At 38.3% G+C, this 20,631-nt stretch overlaps 1 protein-coding gene across 1 annotated transcript in view; it reads right to left on the bottom strand.

Moving 5' to 3' along the window:
* LOC107669707 (thyrotropin-releasing hormone-degrading ectoenzyme-like) overlaps positions 1 to 20,197 on the bottom strand; it is a 60,698-nt gene extending 40,501 nt beyond the window's left edge. The window contains exons 1-3 of the mRNA XM_016462062.1: positions 19,114 to 20,197; positions 15,764 to 16,037; positions 11,715 to 11,841 (exon numbers count right to left, since the gene is read on the bottom strand). Coding sequence (XP_016317548.1) covers positions 11,715 to 11,841; positions 15,764 to 16,037; positions 19,114 to 19,829 — 1,117 coding nt within the window. The 5' untranslated portion in view covers positions 19,830 to 20,197. The remainder of the gene's footprint in view (positions 1 to 11,714; positions 11,842 to 15,763; positions 16,038 to 19,113) is intronic.
* Positions 20,198 to 20,631: the final 434 nt, after the last annotated feature.

Raw genomic sequence — 20,631 nt, 5'->3', positions numbered from 1 at the left:
TCTCAATTGAACATGTCCACCTAAATATTGCTTGTTTGAAGAAAAGCTTTCATGAAGTTTTAATCAGTGGGCAAATAAAACCAGTCCAGACGAGACAGTAGAGCTGATTATGTTATTGCTCAAACTCTCATGTCATGGCATGTTTGCAGTAAATCAGATGTGATTGAAATCAGTAACATCACTCCAGACTCCAACCCACCTCAGATCTCAAGGAGAAACTTCAGACAATGAACAGAGATTGAGATGAGTGCGATAATTACCCTCAAACCCAGACTAATTAAAAGCTTCTGATGATCTGGTTCATCTCTACAGCACCATACATTACAGCCGCAGTAAAACTCACATCAACACGTCTGAAACTCTGGATCTTAGAAGCGGAGCATGAAACCCTTACTATTTTAATCAACAATTACTTTTTTGTCTCACGAGGTGAGGCCTCTTCTCCAAAGCATCAAAGAGTAGTTTTGTCAATTCTCCATGAACAAGTAGCCATGGTGGGGGGTAACAACAATTTTTAAGAAATTAAGTTTTAAGTGCGTTTATTACCAGTAGATAACTTCAGCAGTTTTGAAGTACAATTACTTGAGATAAATCCAGGGCATGTCAAAACTTCTCCAGGGCCCCAAAACACCCTCAGACCCCAGATGGTTAACATACATGTGTATTGTCCCTTTGGACCTTTGGCAAATGAGTTTCTGCAAATGATTGACTCTGTTAATCTCACCTGTTAAGCTCCTACTCTTGATCAGGTTATTTCGTTAGGTCTCCCTCACAGTAATATAAAGATTAATGAATTCTGTTCATAAACCAATATTGTTTAAGACTATACTCAACATTTCAATGTTAAATGTTAAGTCCTGTGGTTGTTGCATCTGGTTTGTTAGTTCCACTACATTTTGAATGCTTTCATGCTTTTTCTCAGAGCTGGCTGCTGAAGAACAACTTTCTCATTTTTATATTTGGTGTGCCAAAGTTTTAAACTCTGTAGCTCCATTTAAAATTAGAGAACCCAAGCTATGAATGAAGCCTTGGCTTAACAAGGATACTCATGCATCCAGACAGTAATAGAGGATAGCTGAAAGAAAGTGGAAGAAAGATAAGCTCCAAGTATCTTATGAAATCATGAGAGACTGCATAGTGAGTTACCAACACTCTGTTAAGGTTGCTAGTGTTGTAGGAAAATTAATGTTTTACTCTTTCTTATTTACTTTCTTAGACATTGTGGGTTTTTATTTATATATATATATTAATTAACTTGTGTTTCTCTCTCAATATGTATACATATGTCACCTGAAATGCAACAGAGACACCACACAGTAAAACAGAGAGCCTTTGAAGTCTTTAGTACGGGTAATTTAATCAGGAAAGACAGAGGGGTTCATAAATAAAGACCTTTTGACCTCACGGGTGTGAAGGCACACAAACACACAGTAAAAACAAATGATCAGAAAGAGCCTTTGAACTCTTTAGTGCAGGAAAGACAGAGGGGTTGTTGACCTCACAGATGTGAAGATAATAAAAGCCCAGGGGGTTAGAAGGACCATTGTTTTTTCTGAAAACAGCTAGGTTTGGTTTACGGGGTTAAGTGGAAAATTACAGAGAAGGAACCTTGTAAGAAGTGGGGGGTGATAACAGTATAATAAGGCTGTCTGTTTTCAGTGTGATTTTAGGTCTGTTGTGTTTCAGGGTAGCTGCTGAAACATTGTGAACATACCTCTTTAAGGAAAATAAACTTATTTCCTTAAATATAATTTGATTCCTTGTCTCTTACACTGTGATGCTATTTGTTAATAATTGTTTTTGCCACAACACTAGAGAAAAATATTTTTCTAACCTGAAAGCAAAACACGCGCATAGCCCTAAGACTCTGTTTAGTACAATAATCCTAATATGCTTACTTTTCCTAGCACAACACCTACAATGATACATTTCTTACATTTTTTTTTCCAGTAACATTTTACCTGGTATCCTCAAATACGCCATGAATTCATCTGGTATTGACATGAGTTTGACGTGATTGAGTTTGAACCTATATCTTCTTCCTTCCTTGTGGATGTTCTCCATAAAATGAAGCCTTCCTTGTGTTCCCTGGATGTGGTACATTATTGTCTCCTTGTCGAGGTGCTGGATGTCATTGAATCTTTTGTTTTTTGCAAAAATAGATGGTAGCAAGGCACTGCTCCATCAATCTTGAAACACACAGTGGTGCAAAATTACTGTTTCAATATTTATCTAAAGCAGAGGTCTTCATCCATGCTCCTGGATATCCACTGTCCACTGAGTTTATCTCCAACCCTAATCAAACACACCTGAACCAGCTAATCAAGGTCTTGAGGATCACTTAAAAAATGCAGGCAGGTATGTTGAAGCAGGTTGGAAATACACTTTGCAGGACAGTGGGTCTCCAGGAGCAGGGTTGAAGACCTAGGATCTAAAGTACTGGAAAAGGCCATCTTCCATCAATTGTCCACATAACTTATTAGACAAGTATCAATCTGGTTTTAGACAGCAACATAGTATAGAGTCATCATTTCTTAAGGTATTGAATGATCTTTGTTAGCTATGAATTCAGGTGATTGTGCAAATCTAGTCCTCCTGGATCTCAGCATGGCCTTTGTCACCATTGACCGCACTATTTTGTTTGAACGGTTAAGTGGATTGGAATTCAAGGCACCATGCTGAACTGGTTTGAAATTGTATCTTTCTTATAGAAATTTTCTGTGGACATTGGAAATTTTCCTTCCTCTGCGGTACCATTAAATTGTGGTGTACCTCAGGGATCAGTCTTGGGCCCTCTTTTGTTTTCACTGTATTTTCTTCCTTTAGGTTAAATTTTTCGGAAGCATAATATTCTGTATCATTTATAAACTGATGATACCCAGCTATACCACCCCTTGAAACACTGGGGAAAATTATCACATGCGCTGGTTGGCAGCTATATTTCTTCAGCTGAATGAATCTAAAACAGAAATTGTAGCCTTTGGTCCCAGCATCTATAATATAGTTAAACAACAATCTGGGTCCTTTATCTGTGAATTCTCATGCTCAAGTTAGGAATCTGGGAGTGATTTTTTATAACGGTCTACAATTCGATAAACAAATCAATTCAGTGCTGAAGGATGCTTTTTAACATCACAGATCCATTGCAAAATTAAAAGCGTTTTTATCAGTAAAGGATTTGGAGAGTAATAAATGCTTTTGTTTCCTCTAGGCTAGATTACTGTAACTCACTGTAACTGGGTGTGGCTCAATCCTCTTTGGCCCACCTTCAAATGGTGCTGCGAGACATCTTACTGGAATAAGAAAAAGGCAACATATCCTTCCTGCTCTGGCTTCCCTACACTGGTTACCAGTTGAATATTATGTTACATTTAAATGTTTAAGTATTATTGTATGTGTACAAGATGTTAAATGGCCAGACTCCACAATTATATCACAGATCTCCTTCTCCAGTAGAAATGCTCTAAGCCTTTAAGGTCCTCAAACAAGTTGATGCTGACTTTGCCAAGGTCCCGTTTGAAGTTAAAAGGTGATGATGTTGAATATGTCTAATGTTGAAGCTTTTAAAACCTCACTAAAGAGATACATTTTACTCTGGCAATGTAGTTTTAATGATTTATGTGTTTTCTAGTTTATGTGGTTTTAATATTCAGAGAGACCGAAACTAAAAGCTGTGCCAACTATATTGGATCTGACAGTAATGTTGCAACCCACAAATGTGAACAGAGTTTTTATCATGTGTCACCATTGCTTTATCTGTTACAGATAGTTTGATATGTACTGAGTATTATACGTTTTTAACCTAAATCACAGCAGCATCCATCTATGAAGGATGTAGGCTGTCAAACAGACATGCAAAATTTTACATTGTTTACATGAAACAGCGTCATTTAATCTTTGTCAACTGTAAATTTAGTAACTCCAAGTATCTACAGTAAACTGTATTTACCACAACCAATGAAATATAAAACATGTAATACGCATAAATATTAACAACATAACCTAGTCTTCATTTAAAGACTAATATAATGTAATAGGAACTTGAAAACATGAGAAATTTTAACATGATAAATTTTTTAAACAATTGTACACGTGACAGGGGTGTTGAAACTTATTTTGATTGTAACTTTTTTCGAAAATGGTACGAAAGTTTTTCAATACCATAAGATACCAATATGAATACAATGAGCATATTTCTAAACTAGATTTTTAAAAGATTTTTTCCTGTTTTTATCGTTAAACAAATGATAAATTCACTTTAGCATTTCTTTTAATTAATTAGTCTAAAGAAGAATGCATTTATTTGTGTGTTTTGTGCTTGCGTGCTCCTACAGTGTGACGGCCAGCTAGACATTTCGCCTGGCAGCCGGACAGTCCGTCTCCTCTCTGTCATAATCAATCCAATTATAGGATTACATCACACTTTATTGAACAGTCCTCTGGGAGCCAGTTTGTCCAGATCTAATCCGCATTATAAAATCAGACACTTCTGCTAGTTGTGAGCTGAAGGATTCTTGAGTTTTTTTACTTTACTCTTTTCACTGAGCCCCTCAAATCCCTCTTCAGCATCACTGTCCGTCTGAGGGGCTTTATCCTTAAAACCATTTATAGAGGCCATAAATACTTAAATACCATCATCTCCATAGAGCTTCATAAATCAGCATAAACTGACAGATGGCCATTAAAATACAGCTTCCCCCTATAATGGGTAGATGCAAATCTGATGGATAAATGAAGGATTTATAAAGGGCACAGCTCTCTGTATTTTATATATTTATTTTTTCTCTCTTTCTCTTTACAGTTGATCTCAAAGGCACAATATGTAAGTTTTCGCTGCTAGAGGTCGCATTTTCAAAACAATAACAGAGGCAACGCTTGATGACGCTATGAAGGAGAGGGGAACGATGGGAGATCTATTTCCACAAATCATGTTCATGAATGAGGTAATGTATACATTTTTTATTACCTGTACGTTTGATCACACTATTTTCTGTCATTGTAATGAACTAGCTGCAAGGAGCGTGAAATTTAATTCTATATTAGCCTCTTATGTGACTATTTGTCAATTTGGTGGGTTAATGCTGCGCATTTGTGCAAATGTGTAAAACAATCATGCCAAAAGAAAATCTGAATGAACCCACAGTATTTACAAGTAATGGCTCAATATTTTTGTGCAACACATACTGTATTTAATTACACTGCCATAGACTTGTTCACCAGAATTGATAAAAAGCATAACTGAAGTACAAACAGTGCAATATAACTGTATAACTTCATCAGCATAACCCATACAGAATTATGTACAATTACGAACACTTGATAGTTTTTCAAGTGAATCTATGTATGCATAATCAGGTGTCATGTCACATCTGTATCTCACATTGTTTATATGTGCTTTATACATTTATATTATAACTGCTTAACATTACACCATTGCATATTACGTCATCTAACAATATCTATAACAATAGTAATCATTATAATACAGAAATATGCTGTAATGTATAGGGTAACTTCATTTATATCTATTAAAATCACCTGTACATGACTATTACTTGTACAAAAAATATTATATATTTGCACACCTGTCTATTAAAACACATGCGAGAGCGGAGTCTCTGTCAAGTCTGAGTTTGTCATAAAGCTCTGTCCATCTCGAATACGCCACACCCATCTTTCTTTTATTTCTCCGTTGGTCCCAAAGCCTTCTTGCCTCAGTTTGTCTACGTTTACCTTTTTTTTCTGTACTCGCCAATGAATAATCGTGATCCATGATAACTGAAATACAAAACAGCGGCATGCTACATGCTGTATAACTACCACTTCCACATTTGTCCACATGTGTTGCCATAGTATCCATAAGCAGAAACCGAGGACAGCATGGATATTGCAAAATTCTTACATATTGTGCCTTTAAACGTCCGATCAGCACGAGCAGTCTCACAGGTGATGAATGAGGCTCCAGCGCAACTCTGACTTAACCAGTGACAGCGTTACTTTCTCAGACAAATGACTCTGATCTACGGCACAAACTGAGGCTGAATTAAAGCCTGTCATGGGAATGAAGACGGGATCCTGCAATCAAACACAAAAGTGAGTGAAACTAAACTTCAAACACTTTAACCACCACACACCCAAAATAAAACTGTTTACAACAGCAGAAGTCTGGAGTGACGATAGAACCCTGAGCCCTGACAGCGTGAGACTCATTTGTATTTAGCGGTGAGGTCAATATCATTAACACACACTCAGTAGGATGTTTGCTCTTTAGTGACAGGCTCAAAAGTCTACAGTTTGTATATTTTGTTGAATCTTTATATTTTAAAAATAATGTATTTTATAAATACATTTATATTGAATAAATTTGAGTAATTTAAACTGGGCAATATCATAATTTAATTTAAATTAATCATTTTAATTTAATTTATTTATTGTATTTTGGATATATTAAATGTTAGACATGTTAACTTTTTTACCCAGCAAAAATATATCAGTTTTGCTGGAGAACACTAAGCAAAATAAATCAAAAGGAAAACTCATGCTGGGCCTATGGTCTGTTCAGGAGGATAAGAATTTGATCTTGATCTCACTTTGAAGGCGATAGAGATACAGATGTGTCAGAAAGGAACTGATTAGCAGCTTCAGCACACCTGCAGTAGGGCCAGAATATAACAGTCCTAGTCGTAGCTGAGGATTATGGGAAAGACGCTCACACTTGGGGAAAAGATTACACGGGACACCAAACTCAACTGCCATCACAAGCTGCCAGAAACATCACAGCCGTGTTCCCCTGCTGGATTTTTTTCAGTATGATCTGATGTCTGGATCCCTCAACCATCAGCAAACTTCCTTTTTAATCTTTTTAAAGGAAACAGCAGAGTTCCTCCTTGCTGTTCTGAATCTCCATCTCTGCTTCAGCTTCAGGTTTGAGTCTCAGCAGGAGGCGAGCTGAAATGATGGGCAGAATCGATAGAGACCAGAGGGCTGTAGATTTCAGAAAGAGGCTGAGAGATGAAGAGACACGAGGTCTGTGACATCGCTTTCAGCTTTAAAACAAAGCAAGACCTCGACTCAGCAGAAAGAGTGAAACCCGGCTCCAGCTTTCATCATTCCTCAAGCAGGCCGAAAACACACACACAGCTGTGATTAAACACACTAACGGTCATTGTGTTTCCTTGAACACAGGCGCACTGCTGCTCTGTACTGCAGCTCTGAAAGCAGAAAATGAAGACCAAGGAACTCAACGCAAGAAATGACAAGTGAGAAAAATAAGAACATATTGCAACATTGTGGAAATGTTGGTTCACTCTTCATACTGCACTGTACTCATGAGAATCACACGAGAGACACGAGAGCCCATTCATTCCAGCAGAGTTTGACATTAGCATGCTGCTAAAGACATGATGCACTAGCAAGCATTAAAAATACATACGTATTGACAAAAAATAGTCCATTTTAATTTGAGTAGTAAGTAAATTCACAGTCAACATTTTACTAGATTATACTAAAATAACACTTTCACTGAGCATGTCCCAATGTATTTTAGGATTTGTTTATTTATTTATTTATTTTTTGTGAAGGTTACATATAATTATGTCAAAAAATGTCATGTAGGAGAATAATTTGATATTAATGTTGATAAAATCTAAAAATAAAACGGCAACACAAATACCTATAAATAAATGTATTTTTATTATTATTATTATTAAATCATAAAATAATTTATAGTCAACATCCCTCAAGCTTCAAAATGCCCCTCGTCCGACCTTGATGATTAGCTTTAATGACTTCTAGAAGAGATTACCATTATCCTTGGGATTTGTTGTATTAAGGGCCTGACCCAGAATATTCACAAAGAGAGACGGGCAGAGATAGTGATCGAGACACAAAAATTAGGTATTTTAAAGTGAAGCTTATGCTTTGATTTTTGATGAAGTAGTGAGGGATGATGGGTAGGCTTCGTGAGTCATGTTTCGGGGAGTAAGGACACTGAAACAGCGAGTAGGAAATACTAATCAGCAGGAGCTAAAGAGTGTCCTCACAACAACTCCCAAAAGCATCCGACAGTTTGATTCTTGCAGCTGAGGGCACTTGTTGATGTAATGAAAGCTAAATGGATGAAGGGTGTCATGGATGCAAACACACTCCGCTCTGATTCTTCATGGACTTTCATTCATATTATTATCATTCTGCATGTGACTTTTCTGGAAGCTTTTGCGTCAAAAGCATGAAACCGATTACTGATCATCATACAAATGTATTAACTGCTACCCGCCAACAAAGTCCATTTTCTCCTCTGGTTTACATCATTTCTTGAATCTCTTTCTTGTCATTACTTTTTCATCCTCTGAGAGAGAGAGAGAGAGAGAGTGAATGAAAGAGAGGAACAGAGAAAGAGAGAACGTGTTTGGTGGTTCTGTCTCTCATTTGTCAGTCACAGTAGATGTTAATCAGTAATCTGATTAAGTTGCTCTAATTGGACTCTGCTTCAGATTCCACGGGTGAACAATGGCTCGCTTTGATGAATGAGTCGTGTTGTGTTTTGTGCCGTCATTTCTCAATCCGAGAGAAATCGTTATGCCATTAGCGACGGATCACATGCCAAGAGCCATGGATACAAATAACTTTTAAGTATAAGAAGCAGCAAAGCAAATTACTTGAAATCTCTCAGGTCGAATAAACCTTAAGAACCAGAGTGTGAGGAAATGCTTTCAACTGTTGTAACAAGCTTTTAAAACATATGTGTGAGGTGCTTCAAGGACTTAAGATGCAATAAGCCCTTAACCCGTATACTCTGATTTAATTTATCTGTATTTTACTCTTTTGCATGAGCAGAATAACAGAATGTCCCTGTTTTGAGACCAGAGGGGCTGCAACTGCTCCAACACTCAATACACAGACGATGCCTTTACGTAACGGATGCATTCATTACATCCACATCATTTCTCATATGAAGCCACACTTCACACTGAACCACCTCACCCCTCAGTGTAGCAGTGACATGCAACATTACGACAAACGTGTCAAAAGTATCTTAAGATCACTGACTCAGTTTGAAACCAAACCGTTTCTTTGCACAAGCAGCATCCCTGACGTGACATTTTAACAGCCAGGCGTGATCATCTTTTTAGCAGGTGACAAAATGAAAGTCGTGAAAATCTCCAGCCTCCTTAAAAGGTTTGACATGTTTGAAAAGATTCTGTGAAAAGATCCAGCAGGACGTCAATCAGTAGAGCAGCAGTAATGAAAAAGACTCAGCGGCACGAGGGGATGTTGAGAGGTTTTAAAAGATGCTGTTCCTGTTCTGATACTGTTATTAATAATCATATATCCAGAACAGAATTTCCAGCTGTATAAAGCATAAAGCCAGAGACTATTGAGCCAGTATGTCCAACACAATCTCATGACAATTCGTAACTATTTAACATTTTGGCAAATTGGAATTTGTATAAATTTGTACAATTTAATTCGCACCAGTGAATTATGTTAATGTTTATGACCTTCATGCTTGCTTTTTTCTAAAATTGCATGAAATTCCCTTCTCATAAAATAGTTACGTTCTCCTGTGGGATCGGCTTGGTATGATTAAAAGAAAAGTCAAATTTAGCATACTAATTAAATAATTAAATTAAATATAATATACGTTAAAGGAATATAGTTAAGTGCAAACTTATTGTGATGTTTTCGGACACTTAATTGCATGTTACTTACAATTTAGCGAAAATGTATAATAGTTTAAATTTATATTAAATGCAATTAGCTAATTAGCTTTTTTGACCCACTTAAGTAGGATTTAAGTACATCTTTATATGTAATTTTATAATGACTTCTACTGCTGAATCTACTGACAAGCATTTATGATAAACTAAATTAGCAAAAGTGCTACATTTTCCTCAAAACCCTTTACATTTAATTATAGATTTAGTTTATTGTTTTATATTTATAGGTGTGTATAGATGCAAAGTCCTAGAAAACCATGCAGGCTTAAGCTGGCTGCTGTGTTTTGCAACATGCTAGCTGGTCTAAGATGGTCATTAGCGGCTGCAAACTAGCAGACTGACTGCCATGATCCAAAACACAGAAAAGGGCTTAAGCTGGATTTACCAGGAGGTGAAAATGAGAATGAAAGAAATTCAAAAAGAAAATCGCTGAAATGTACTTTGAATATTGAGAGGGTCTTAACCCGATTAGCAAATAGAGCAAATGCTTCCCAGAGAGTGTTTAAGAGAGTAAGGGAACATGATAATATTACATGCACACTCAAATACACACTTACACGCAAATGTAGCACCCTCACCGCCTGATAAGGGGAGATACAAATGTATATAAAATGAACACAGGACACGGAGCTGCTTTCTCACTGCCAGCGTCTGTATTGTCTGAGCAACAATAAAGTGTTTTAACCAGTTTCTCAGTGTTTTTTTTTTTTCCACTTACATTTTCATGACCACCACACAAACACACACATTTAGAAGGGAAGTGAACAGGCGGGGGAGAGACAGACAGAAGCCCAGAGAGATTGATGGCTATATTCAAATGAATGCAGAGAACTGACAGGAACCCAATGGAGCGAAACACTGGCACAGAGAGAGTCTGATGTGAGCCAGTCCGGCACAAGCACACTCACACTTAAAACTACATACAGTAGCACACACATCAATACAGCAACAAATGCACACTTTAACACCACACACGTGGTGTGTGCTCTAATTCTTTAGACAAAGCACAACCACAAACGGCTTAAAATGCTTTTAGGATCAATAAATGCAAGAACTGAGTTGCTACTGACGCACTAAATGCAGTATTTGTATGACCACGTTTTCTCCATTACTAGCATGTGATGACTAGCACAATTAGGATACACAGCGAACTTGGTATCAACTCTTACAAAACAATTTCTTCAACTATTCAAATACTGACAACTACTCAATAACTGACATACTCCATAATATTTTCACATTCACACCATGTGCATTACATACCTGATAAGGGGAGATACAAATGTATATAAAATGAACACAGGACACGGAGCTGCTTTCTCACTGCCAGCGTCTGTATTGTCTGAGCAGCGCGCCCCCTCCCCCAAGAGGTGAACGCTCCAAAGGGAAAAGCAATCGATCGATGATACAACGAATATTACTGCTTCCATAGAGCACATGAGAAGAAAAGGAAGAAAGATTAATTTCTTTTTTTTCCACTTACATTTTCATGACCACCACACAAACACACACATTTAGAAGGGAAGTGAACAGGCGGGGGAGAGACAGACAGAAGCCCAGAGAGATTGATGGCTATATTCAAATGAATGCAGAGAACTGACAGGAACCCAATGGAGCGAAACACTGGCACAGAGAGAGTCTGATGTGAGCCAGTCCGGCACAAGCACACTCACACTTAAAACTACATACAGTAGCACACACATCAATACAGCAACAAATGCACACTTTAACACCACACACGTGGTGTGTGCTCTAATTCTTTAGACAAAGCACAACCACAAACGGCTTAAAATGCTTTTAGGATCAATAAACGCAAGAACTGAGTTGCTACTGACACTCCTTCACCTCTACACGAGCACGAAACAAGAAGTCACACAGAACCAGCTGGCAGTACAAATGGAACAATGAAAAATCCCATGAGAAGAACAGTCATTGCCCGTTTCAAAAGCATCACTGAAGCCAGACAAATCAGAGACATTTCACCGCCCATTTTACCTAATTTAGGGAGGGAATATTTGACTTTGAAGTAATCCTGGTAAAACTGCAGGAGTCTCTTGGTGATGTGCAGAGCGTAGTCCCCTGATCCGCTCTGGATGGCGTCAGGTCTGGCGTACAGCCGAATCTACAACAACGCAACATAAGAAGAGAGAGAGAATAAAAGTCAAAATGTGTCAGGAGCTGAATGAACTCTTGGAACTCTACGACTCTGGGTTTATTCCTAACCTGAATTCCCTCAAGGACAACGGTTATGGACTTGAAAGATTAAATTCCAAGAGTAATCAATGGTGAATATATCTGCCAAATGCCTTCATCTGGCTTGTGAATTTTGCATTTGTCTTTCAAGTGTACTTTTCTCCACCCCTCATGCAGACAGTCTTGTTCCATCCAGTTTTCGATACTTGTTTTGTTCAAATCAAAGTTTGTACTTTTTTGATTCACCTCAGAGCTGGTTGGTTTGATACATGGCTTAATCTTTTATTGAACAACTCATTTAAAATCCTTATAGATTGGTGAGAAAAAAAAATACTTCCAGTACTTACAATACTGAAAAAAAAACAGGCAGCCATTTCTACTGGAGTTATGTAGCTTTAAATGAACTGACTGCACTTTCATAAACCATAATGTTATTGGACTATAGCTGCTGAAAACCTCCTCCATATATTTGTTTAAAATTGGATTATTTCCATCGATTGTAAATCAGGACATGTGTCCTTGGAAATAAATTAGATTTCAATGAAAAAGCAAAGACAAAGCATTTGCATTTTTGCAAGATTCTTTATTCTGTGTGTGAGAAGGAGAAAGAGAGATAGGGGAGAGAACAAGTGTGAAAGAGAAAGTGTGTGAGGTGTGGCTCTGTGGGAAATGTATTCCCAGAGTAAAAATGATCTTGGACTCTTTTAGCCGAAGGCTGATGCACGACACGGCTTTCTGAATGGGCATCCATCTAGTCAGAATGAACGTCCTCCTACACTAACAGAGTTACAGTGCAAAACAAGCTGCAGGAAAGGCTTTGTTTCAGAGCCTGGCAGCAATGCACATTGAATTATGTGTTGTTTGCCTCACATGTTGCTGCCTTATCGATCAGCTCTATGTCTGATATAAAGATGAATGGGCGGCACTTAGGGCTGTGGAAATGATTCAAAGCTCAATCAAATCAATGTGATTTTAAAACAACCTGTAATTAGACAAAGCACTCGAGTTGACAATCAAAAGACGCTTCATTCATCAGCTGGTGTGAAGATTGTTCAATCCGACTCTAGTGTTGACTGCTTCATTTGTTTGTTTGTTTGGTTTTGTTGAAATGCAGCTTGACAGAGACTTAAATGGGGTTAATTGAACTTTAATAGAGATTCTCTCCATGAGCCGCTGCTCGACATTGATCTGCTAACAAGCTCTTTCTGATGAAAAGATGAAGCTTTAGTCAACACATTCTGCACTTGACTTGATATTAACAACCTGTTGAATTATTATTCTATATACGTCTGTATGTGAGGGATTCTTCAGGCGCTTTACAAATTTCTTTCTCCTTGTTAGAACATCTAGCTAGTCACCAGCTTGTGTTGTGTAGACCAGTTCGACTGGTTTAACAGTTTGACCAGAACCAAACCAGCATAAATCAGTCTGGATCAGGATGGACATTAAGGCTGGTATAGGCTGGTATTTTAATTTTGAAACCTACATAGACATTTCAAAGCATTTGTATTCTACAGCTAAAACCATCATTTTGTCCATTAAATGCACTGAACATGCTTTTTGATCAGGCTGAGTAATTTCATGAATATTTAAAGAGCAAATTTAGTATAGTGGTGTTGAATTTTAATTAGATATTCAAAGAACATTTCTCATTTTAATGATAAGACAAATACAAATTGACTGACATAAAACCAGTAGATTTAATAATGGCTGCTAGAGTGTTATGAATTAAATATGCTTCTTGAAATTCATCACATAACCACGTTCTCTTATTTAACAAATACAAGACAGATGTAGTGTAAAAGGGATATCTGGTCAGAAAAGGAAAAGTATGTTGAGTGTTAGTAAGCCTGCTTGTTTCTGTGAGAAATTGTGGGTTTATATCAAATATATATCAACAAATCAGCATATTAGAATGATTTCTGAAGGATCATGTAACACTGGAGTAATGACTGTTCAGAAGCTTTGCATCACTGGAATAAATTTCATTTTAAAATATATTAAAATAGAAAACAGTTATTTTACATTGATATTACTGTTGTTACTATATATTTAATCAAATAAATGCAGTCTTGGTGAGCATTACAAGGAGCACATGCAACAGCAGTTCTATTGCAGTTAAGATTCTATCTTATATGCATCATTACTCCTGTAAACATACAGATCAGTATGTTAGCTCCGAATGCATCAATAACTGTATATGCTTCATAAATGCAAGGTTGTATAGTTAAAATTCATGGTTACATTTCACCACTACTATCTGGAGCCTTAATAAATGTATTACATAATGTCCAACCAACTGCTGCAGACATGATTTTTACACGTGTGTGTGTGTGTGTCTGTCCAACGTTCCTCTGCCACGATCTTACCTCTTGCTCCGCACAGCCGAATCTTTATGATGAATGGTGCGAGGGGCTACCCTGCCGCTTTAATGTGATTGATGGGGGATGCTAGCGTGCGGCTAACCACTACAAGCCGCAGTGTGGGTATAAGTGCCCCAGATAGAAGCACACACTACAGTCAGCAGTGATATAAAGAAGAGCGCGGTCATGCTGAAGGAGATCAGATTAATTACACTAATATGAGGAGGAGGCCGGCCAAGGGCACGCAGCAGGAACCACTGAGGAAGCCGTCAGGAAGTGTCTAATATGACAACAGGGCTTTGACTGAGGATGATATCAGTAACACGACGCATAAACCATGTCTCTCTGTTGGCAGACACATGATGCTGCTTAGACTGTGAGGACTCAGTACCAAAAAAATTACATTTAAGTGCATGTGATGAAAGTGATACAGCAAACATTATTTTAATGGCTAAACTTTACATAAAACATGTTCATACATGACAGATAAAGCCTGGAAAAGTTTGTCATGAACAAAATCCTGGACATAAGCAAAAGTGGACATGATTATTATCCTTTTAAAAGCAATTACAGTGGTGTGAAAAAGTGTTGGCCCCCTTCCTTCATTTAAAAACTGCATGTTGTGTTTATTTGTGTTATCTTTGACTAATATTTAAATTTGTTTGATGATCTGAAACATTAAAGTGTGACAAACATGCAAAAAAATAAGAAATCAGGAAGGGGGCCAACACTTTTTCACACCACTGTATATGGCTTTGTAGACACTAGACTAATGTTAGTGGAGACAACCCTTTCCATTTACATTATATCCACTTTGTAACCATTATGTATTGACTATACAGACTTACTGTAAGCTTCATATAAACAAATCCACTGTGAGTAAGATAGCTCTGTTCCAAAACTTGCTGTCTTGGCAGCTGCCTTACAAGGGAGCATCCTAAACGAGATACTCAACTAGAGTACGTAAACAACAGTTCTTTACATATGAGACTCATCTCACAATTGATATCAATAGATTCTGATGTTAGCATTTTGCTAAGCTATTAAATACATTAATGAACATAAATATGCATAGTTCACGCAAATATTGGATAATCAGTTTTTAATTAACCTACTTTATCCATACGTTTCAGTATTTAATTAAATATATTTACTCATACACTATCAAAAGTATGAGGTCAGTAAGATTTTGTAATGTTTTGCTTATTGACCCCAAACTTTGGGTAGCATACTTATTTTATAAGTATATATTGATTTCTGTCTACTTATTTGCTGTTTTAGATTGATTTATTACTGAACTCTCTGTGCAATGCATTCTGGGATTGTTTTCACTCTGAATCATTCATGAAAGGCTGCTGTAGAATTTGGCAAATGATGCATCTTAAAGGCAGAATATCTTTTGGAAAAGCATCTGTGATACCTTAAAAAGCTTCTTACTATGTTTTAGAAAAGAGTTCTGGAATAATAAGATCTTAAAATGTGACTCACCACAACTCCATTGTCTGTAACTGCTTCTCTGTAGGTGAAGTTGCACACGGCCCAGGCAAGATAGTACGTCGACATGCGGGGCGTCCTGGAGAAATGGTTGGTCACCCATCCGTCCTCGTCAGACGTTGAGGCCTCCACTGGCATGTTGGACAGCGACTGATACGAGCTCTCGTGTTTCAGACTCACTCTGAATGTGGCTTTATAGATGGGCTCGTCGAAACACGGAAAGGCCTTTCTAGCGTGAGTCGGTGAGAACTGCGTCACTGCAAGGAACCTGCAGAATAACACCAGGAATAAGAACATGAGAGAAAGGTGAGATGAAAAAAATCTCTGGAAAAATATATGCTATTTACATAGCCCAGGAGTCTACAGTGAAAAAAAATAATTTCATCTGAACTTCATTAAACTGGTTCTCACATGACTTTCCTGAATTCAAATTAGCTCTGACTGCCATCCCTGAACTCATCGCTGTGCATTTTTATCTCACTAATGAGATTCCTGATGTGAAGATGGACAAAACCAATACAGCTTTTTGAACCACGGCAACTAAATCACATCAAATGTCAACATATCATAAATCACACCAGAATTACTGCACAGAAATATTGATATATCTGTCACAGCTGTAAACATTAAACCCATCTGTGACAGTCAACAAATTGAGAGCGTGAACCAATTTAGATGACAAGGAAATAATAAAAAGCTGTCAAATTCATCTTACATGTAGTTGGATTGGTGAATTTTAAGTGAATCATTATTAATCTACATTTAGACACGTTTACCACATCGGAATCACATCTGAGTCTGAATATCAGAGTCTGGACCATAAACAGCCATGGAAATGTTTTAGTATATGTAAAGTTAGATAGCGGGAAAAGCAGTGAGCTGCATTCCAGAAAGCTGCATTAATGGATATCAAAGCCCGACTCAAACCTCACGATTGCTTTGGCCACCCACAGCATGACCAGCAGACGCGGCTGTACCTGAAAATGTGTGAAGGATGAAGGAAAAACTGTTAAATCTCCAAAAAGACCAGATGACCAGATGTCGGTTTGAAGTGAACTAACAACACGGTTCGTGTGCCCACATCTAACTACATAAACACAGGTATTTTCTCAATCCTGCGTTCACAAATACTGTATATACGAGCAGCCAGCAGGCGCTGATTACACTAAACTTAATGATCTTCACAGCCTGTGGAGCTCAGAGCTACGGCAGGACACTTTCTGAACATCAGCATGCTAGATTTATCTCAAAGCTGCTCTTCAATGGATCTTACAATGTCAACACGTCAATTTGTGCTGAATCAAAAATGGGTTTGATAGAGTAGTTACACTGACGTCTTAACATGCTGTTTTACAGCTGAAAGGAGGAAGAAGGTTCAGCAGTTATTGCAAACACAGAAAGGCAACTGGTGGATGGATAAGATTTATGAAGTGAGTCCATGAAAGTGATCCCTTCAGGGTAAAACGAGGTTTAAACATGTCTCAAATGTAGGAAAACCTGGGGCAAAGATTCAAACATAAGCCATTTTTCCCTCAGAGGACATAGAGTCAGAAGCCTCAAATCAAGAAATACTGTAGATATTTAGTGCTGTCTAACTGAAATCATTCTGAATATGAGGTTGTAAATGGCTGTAAGACACTGTAATCAATGCACATATAAACTTCTGATAATCAAAGGCTCATCTTGTCACGAGTTTGTTTGGTAATCAAACACATGACGATGAAGATGAAGATGAAGTTCCAACAGACTTTAATAATCCACAAGTCAGATTCCACGAAGAGAACCAGTTCGACACAACTCTACATGAACTTAACACCCAACACTGATCTCAAACTGAACAGAATTTAAATAGTGAAGATAACGAGACACACACACCTGAACATAATGATGAAATCAAATGAATAACCATGACAGTCCATGAGGGTTTGACACATCTTACAGAGCTGAATAATATGATACTGGGTGATCTGACGGTTTTCAAACATTGAAATGAATTGTCTTAGTTTAAACATTGGCACATTTGAACCAAACACCTTAATCTAATCTAATCTCACTTTTTATATATTGATGCATTATAGTAATAACTGCTTAAATAGTTAAGATAATGTTGTATAAGAGGGTTATTTTGATGTAAATCTAACTCTCTGTAGATTTATGAATGTTTAGCACTGTGCTGGAAAACTTTCCATGATCATGTGCGAGTCTCAGTGTCTGAAAGTAGATGAGTCACTGAGCACAGCGTCAAACACAGCTGTGATTTCAGTACCCAGAGGTTGACCAGCATTCATTCAGATCTGTGTGACCTCTGACTTCCCTAAACACTGAGGAACAGTGACTGTCGGAGACAGAGACGTAAAAATGACATGCAGACGGTAATGTTAGACTAGGAGTTATAGGTGAACAGTAACCTGGATTTAAATCTGTTAATATTATTAATGAAGAACTGGAGATTAGATCTTGTTTATTTTAACACATGCTGTAATGATATTTGGAAAACAGCAACATTTTTAGCCTTGGCAGTTGTGTTTGCAAAACGTATCACCTCCATGTTGTACTTGACCCTTTACTGACATCCTGACATCCTGACATCTGGACATCACGTGTCACTGTGACAATACATTGTTAGGAAACATTTGTGAGAACACCAATAAATTAAAGCCAACCTCACAAAACTTACTATGGCAACCAGAGTTTCATCAAAAATGCAATGGTTGCTACTGTTATTAGTCTCCATTTATATAAGAAAATCCCATATTCATTAATTATGGTTTTGAAGTAGCGAACATTACTATTGAAACTATTAGATTTTGATGTACTACTAGAAACACTAGTAGAAATACTAGTCAGAAGAATAAATTAAGACAATTACAAAAAAAGGCTTGTTGGTGTTATACTGAGATGCCAATAAACAACATATCAATGTCAGGCAGCATCAGCATAACATGATTTGCACACAATAATATATCACTGACCACTGAATCTCACAAGAATGAATATTCACTGTGATCCTTAAAGAAGTCCTGCTTATTCTCATTCTCCCCTCAACAAATTACCATTAAAACCATATTTTTTAGTATAATACCACAGTTAATACACTGTGGTAGGTAAAACTGTGGTAAATTGGTGACAGTAGTTATACACTGTTTGAATGAGATCCCATATTCATTATGGTTTTACAGTTTGGTTACCATGGTACATTTATGTGAGAGAATTAATTAGCCAAAAAAGTGCTTAAATGCGCATATAGACGTCAGGCAGCATCAACAGTTCCCATTGTAACTGTAACAGCAGAGCATTCTAACAACATCTGGAAGAGTTTGACTCGGACACTGAAGCGCTTTTACCTTCTTTCTCCATTCAGCACGTACGAGCTGCGGAAGAAGCCCAGGAGCTCGTGCTCAATGTGCGCGTGAAAAGTGATGTTGATCTTGTAAGTTCTGAGGGGCTTCATCTCTCTGTGCAGCGCGATCACATACACCTGCTTGGGCTGGTAGTGGAAGCGGCGCTGGATCCTCATGGCGCTCGCTTTCTTACTGTCCGAATACACCAGCACCTTCTCCACCAACAGCCGGTCCGTGTGCAGCACGATGAACTTCGTGGAGTGGACGCATTCAAACTCAATGTTCACCTCGCCGGAGAAGGTGAAGTTCTCCATGTACACGGACAGTCGGAGGTCGTAGTGTCGCGGGCGCAGGGTGGCCGGTAAGCGCAGATGTCTCCAGGGCTGCTGGCCGTCTTCTGAGTCTCTGTGGCTGATGTTCCCGTCCCGGGACTGTTTCCACTTACTGTTGCTGGAGCCGTTCGCTGCCAGAGCCCCGCTGCTCTCCGCGGCGCATCTCTCGAAGCTGACGCTGAGCGTGATTCTCTCGAAGCTGATGCGGAGCGTGATTGCGATGGCCGTGACTACGATGAGGGTGAGGATGGAGATGGCGAAGCCCAGCACAAGTCTCTCATTCACCGTGATGTGCTGCTCGGTCGTCCGGGGCCGGACAACCACGCTGTCGGCCCACTGATCGGACAGAGCCCGTCCGTTCCTCATGCTCGCGTCCTCGATCCCCATTATATGACGAATCTGATGTGTTTTATATTCATGATCAGCCTCCGTTCGTGCGGTGCAGCTTCAAACTGCAGAGGATGAGCCGGCGCACTGATTTAAAGGCGAAAAAATCGGCGAAGATCCCGCGAAACGCGCAAAGCTTCAAATAGAATGAAAGAACTGATGATCGATGACCTCGAGACTAGATTCGCGTGAATCCGAAGTTCTTTCGGTCAGATGCTGGAGCTCATCTAGTCCTGCCGCACATCCATTTCTGCTCTGATTTCAGTTTGATGTGGATGAAGGTCCAGCACCTGCTTCCTGATCAATCGCGAGAATGTTGTGAATCTCTCTGCGCTCTGTTCATTTCTGCCTCCATCCTCATCCCTGTTTCTCTCTCTTTCTCATGCGTTCTCTCTCTCTCTCAGCCTTTGGGCTGCGCTCTCTCTCTCTCTCTCTCTCTCTCTCTCTCTCACGCGTTCTCTCTCTCTCTCTCTCTCTCTCTCTCTCTCTCTCTCTCTCTAGTAGTAGTAGTAGTCTAGTAATTCCGTCTAAATCTTATGTTCAGTTAAATCACATATAGTTAAACAGTGAAATATTCAGACAGGCTGATGTGACTTTTCTCCTCTTTCACACACATCTAAACTGCTGAGTTGCATGAATATTCAATAGAATAATGGAACTAGATAATGGACAAATTAAATGGGGAAAAATTATACATGCATTTGAGACATGTACATGTTAAAATCTTACAGCAGTGCTGTGACAGTATTTTCAACACAATGATTATTACACATCCCACAAATACATAAGAACATGTCTGTTA

The sequence above is a fragment of the Sinocyclocheilus anshuiensis genome, unplaced genomic scaffold (assembly GCF_001515605.1).
Source record: "Sinocyclocheilus anshuiensis isolate Anshui unplaced genomic scaffold, SAMN03320099.WGS_v1.1 scaffold548, whole genome shotgun sequence".
NCBI classification, from domain to species: domain Eukaryota; kingdom Metazoa; phylum Chordata; class Actinopteri; order Cypriniformes; family Cyprinidae; genus Sinocyclocheilus; species Sinocyclocheilus anshuiensis.
The sequence above is the reverse complement of the archived record's forward strand: the minus strand, read 5'-3'. Positions and strand labels throughout refer to the sequence as shown.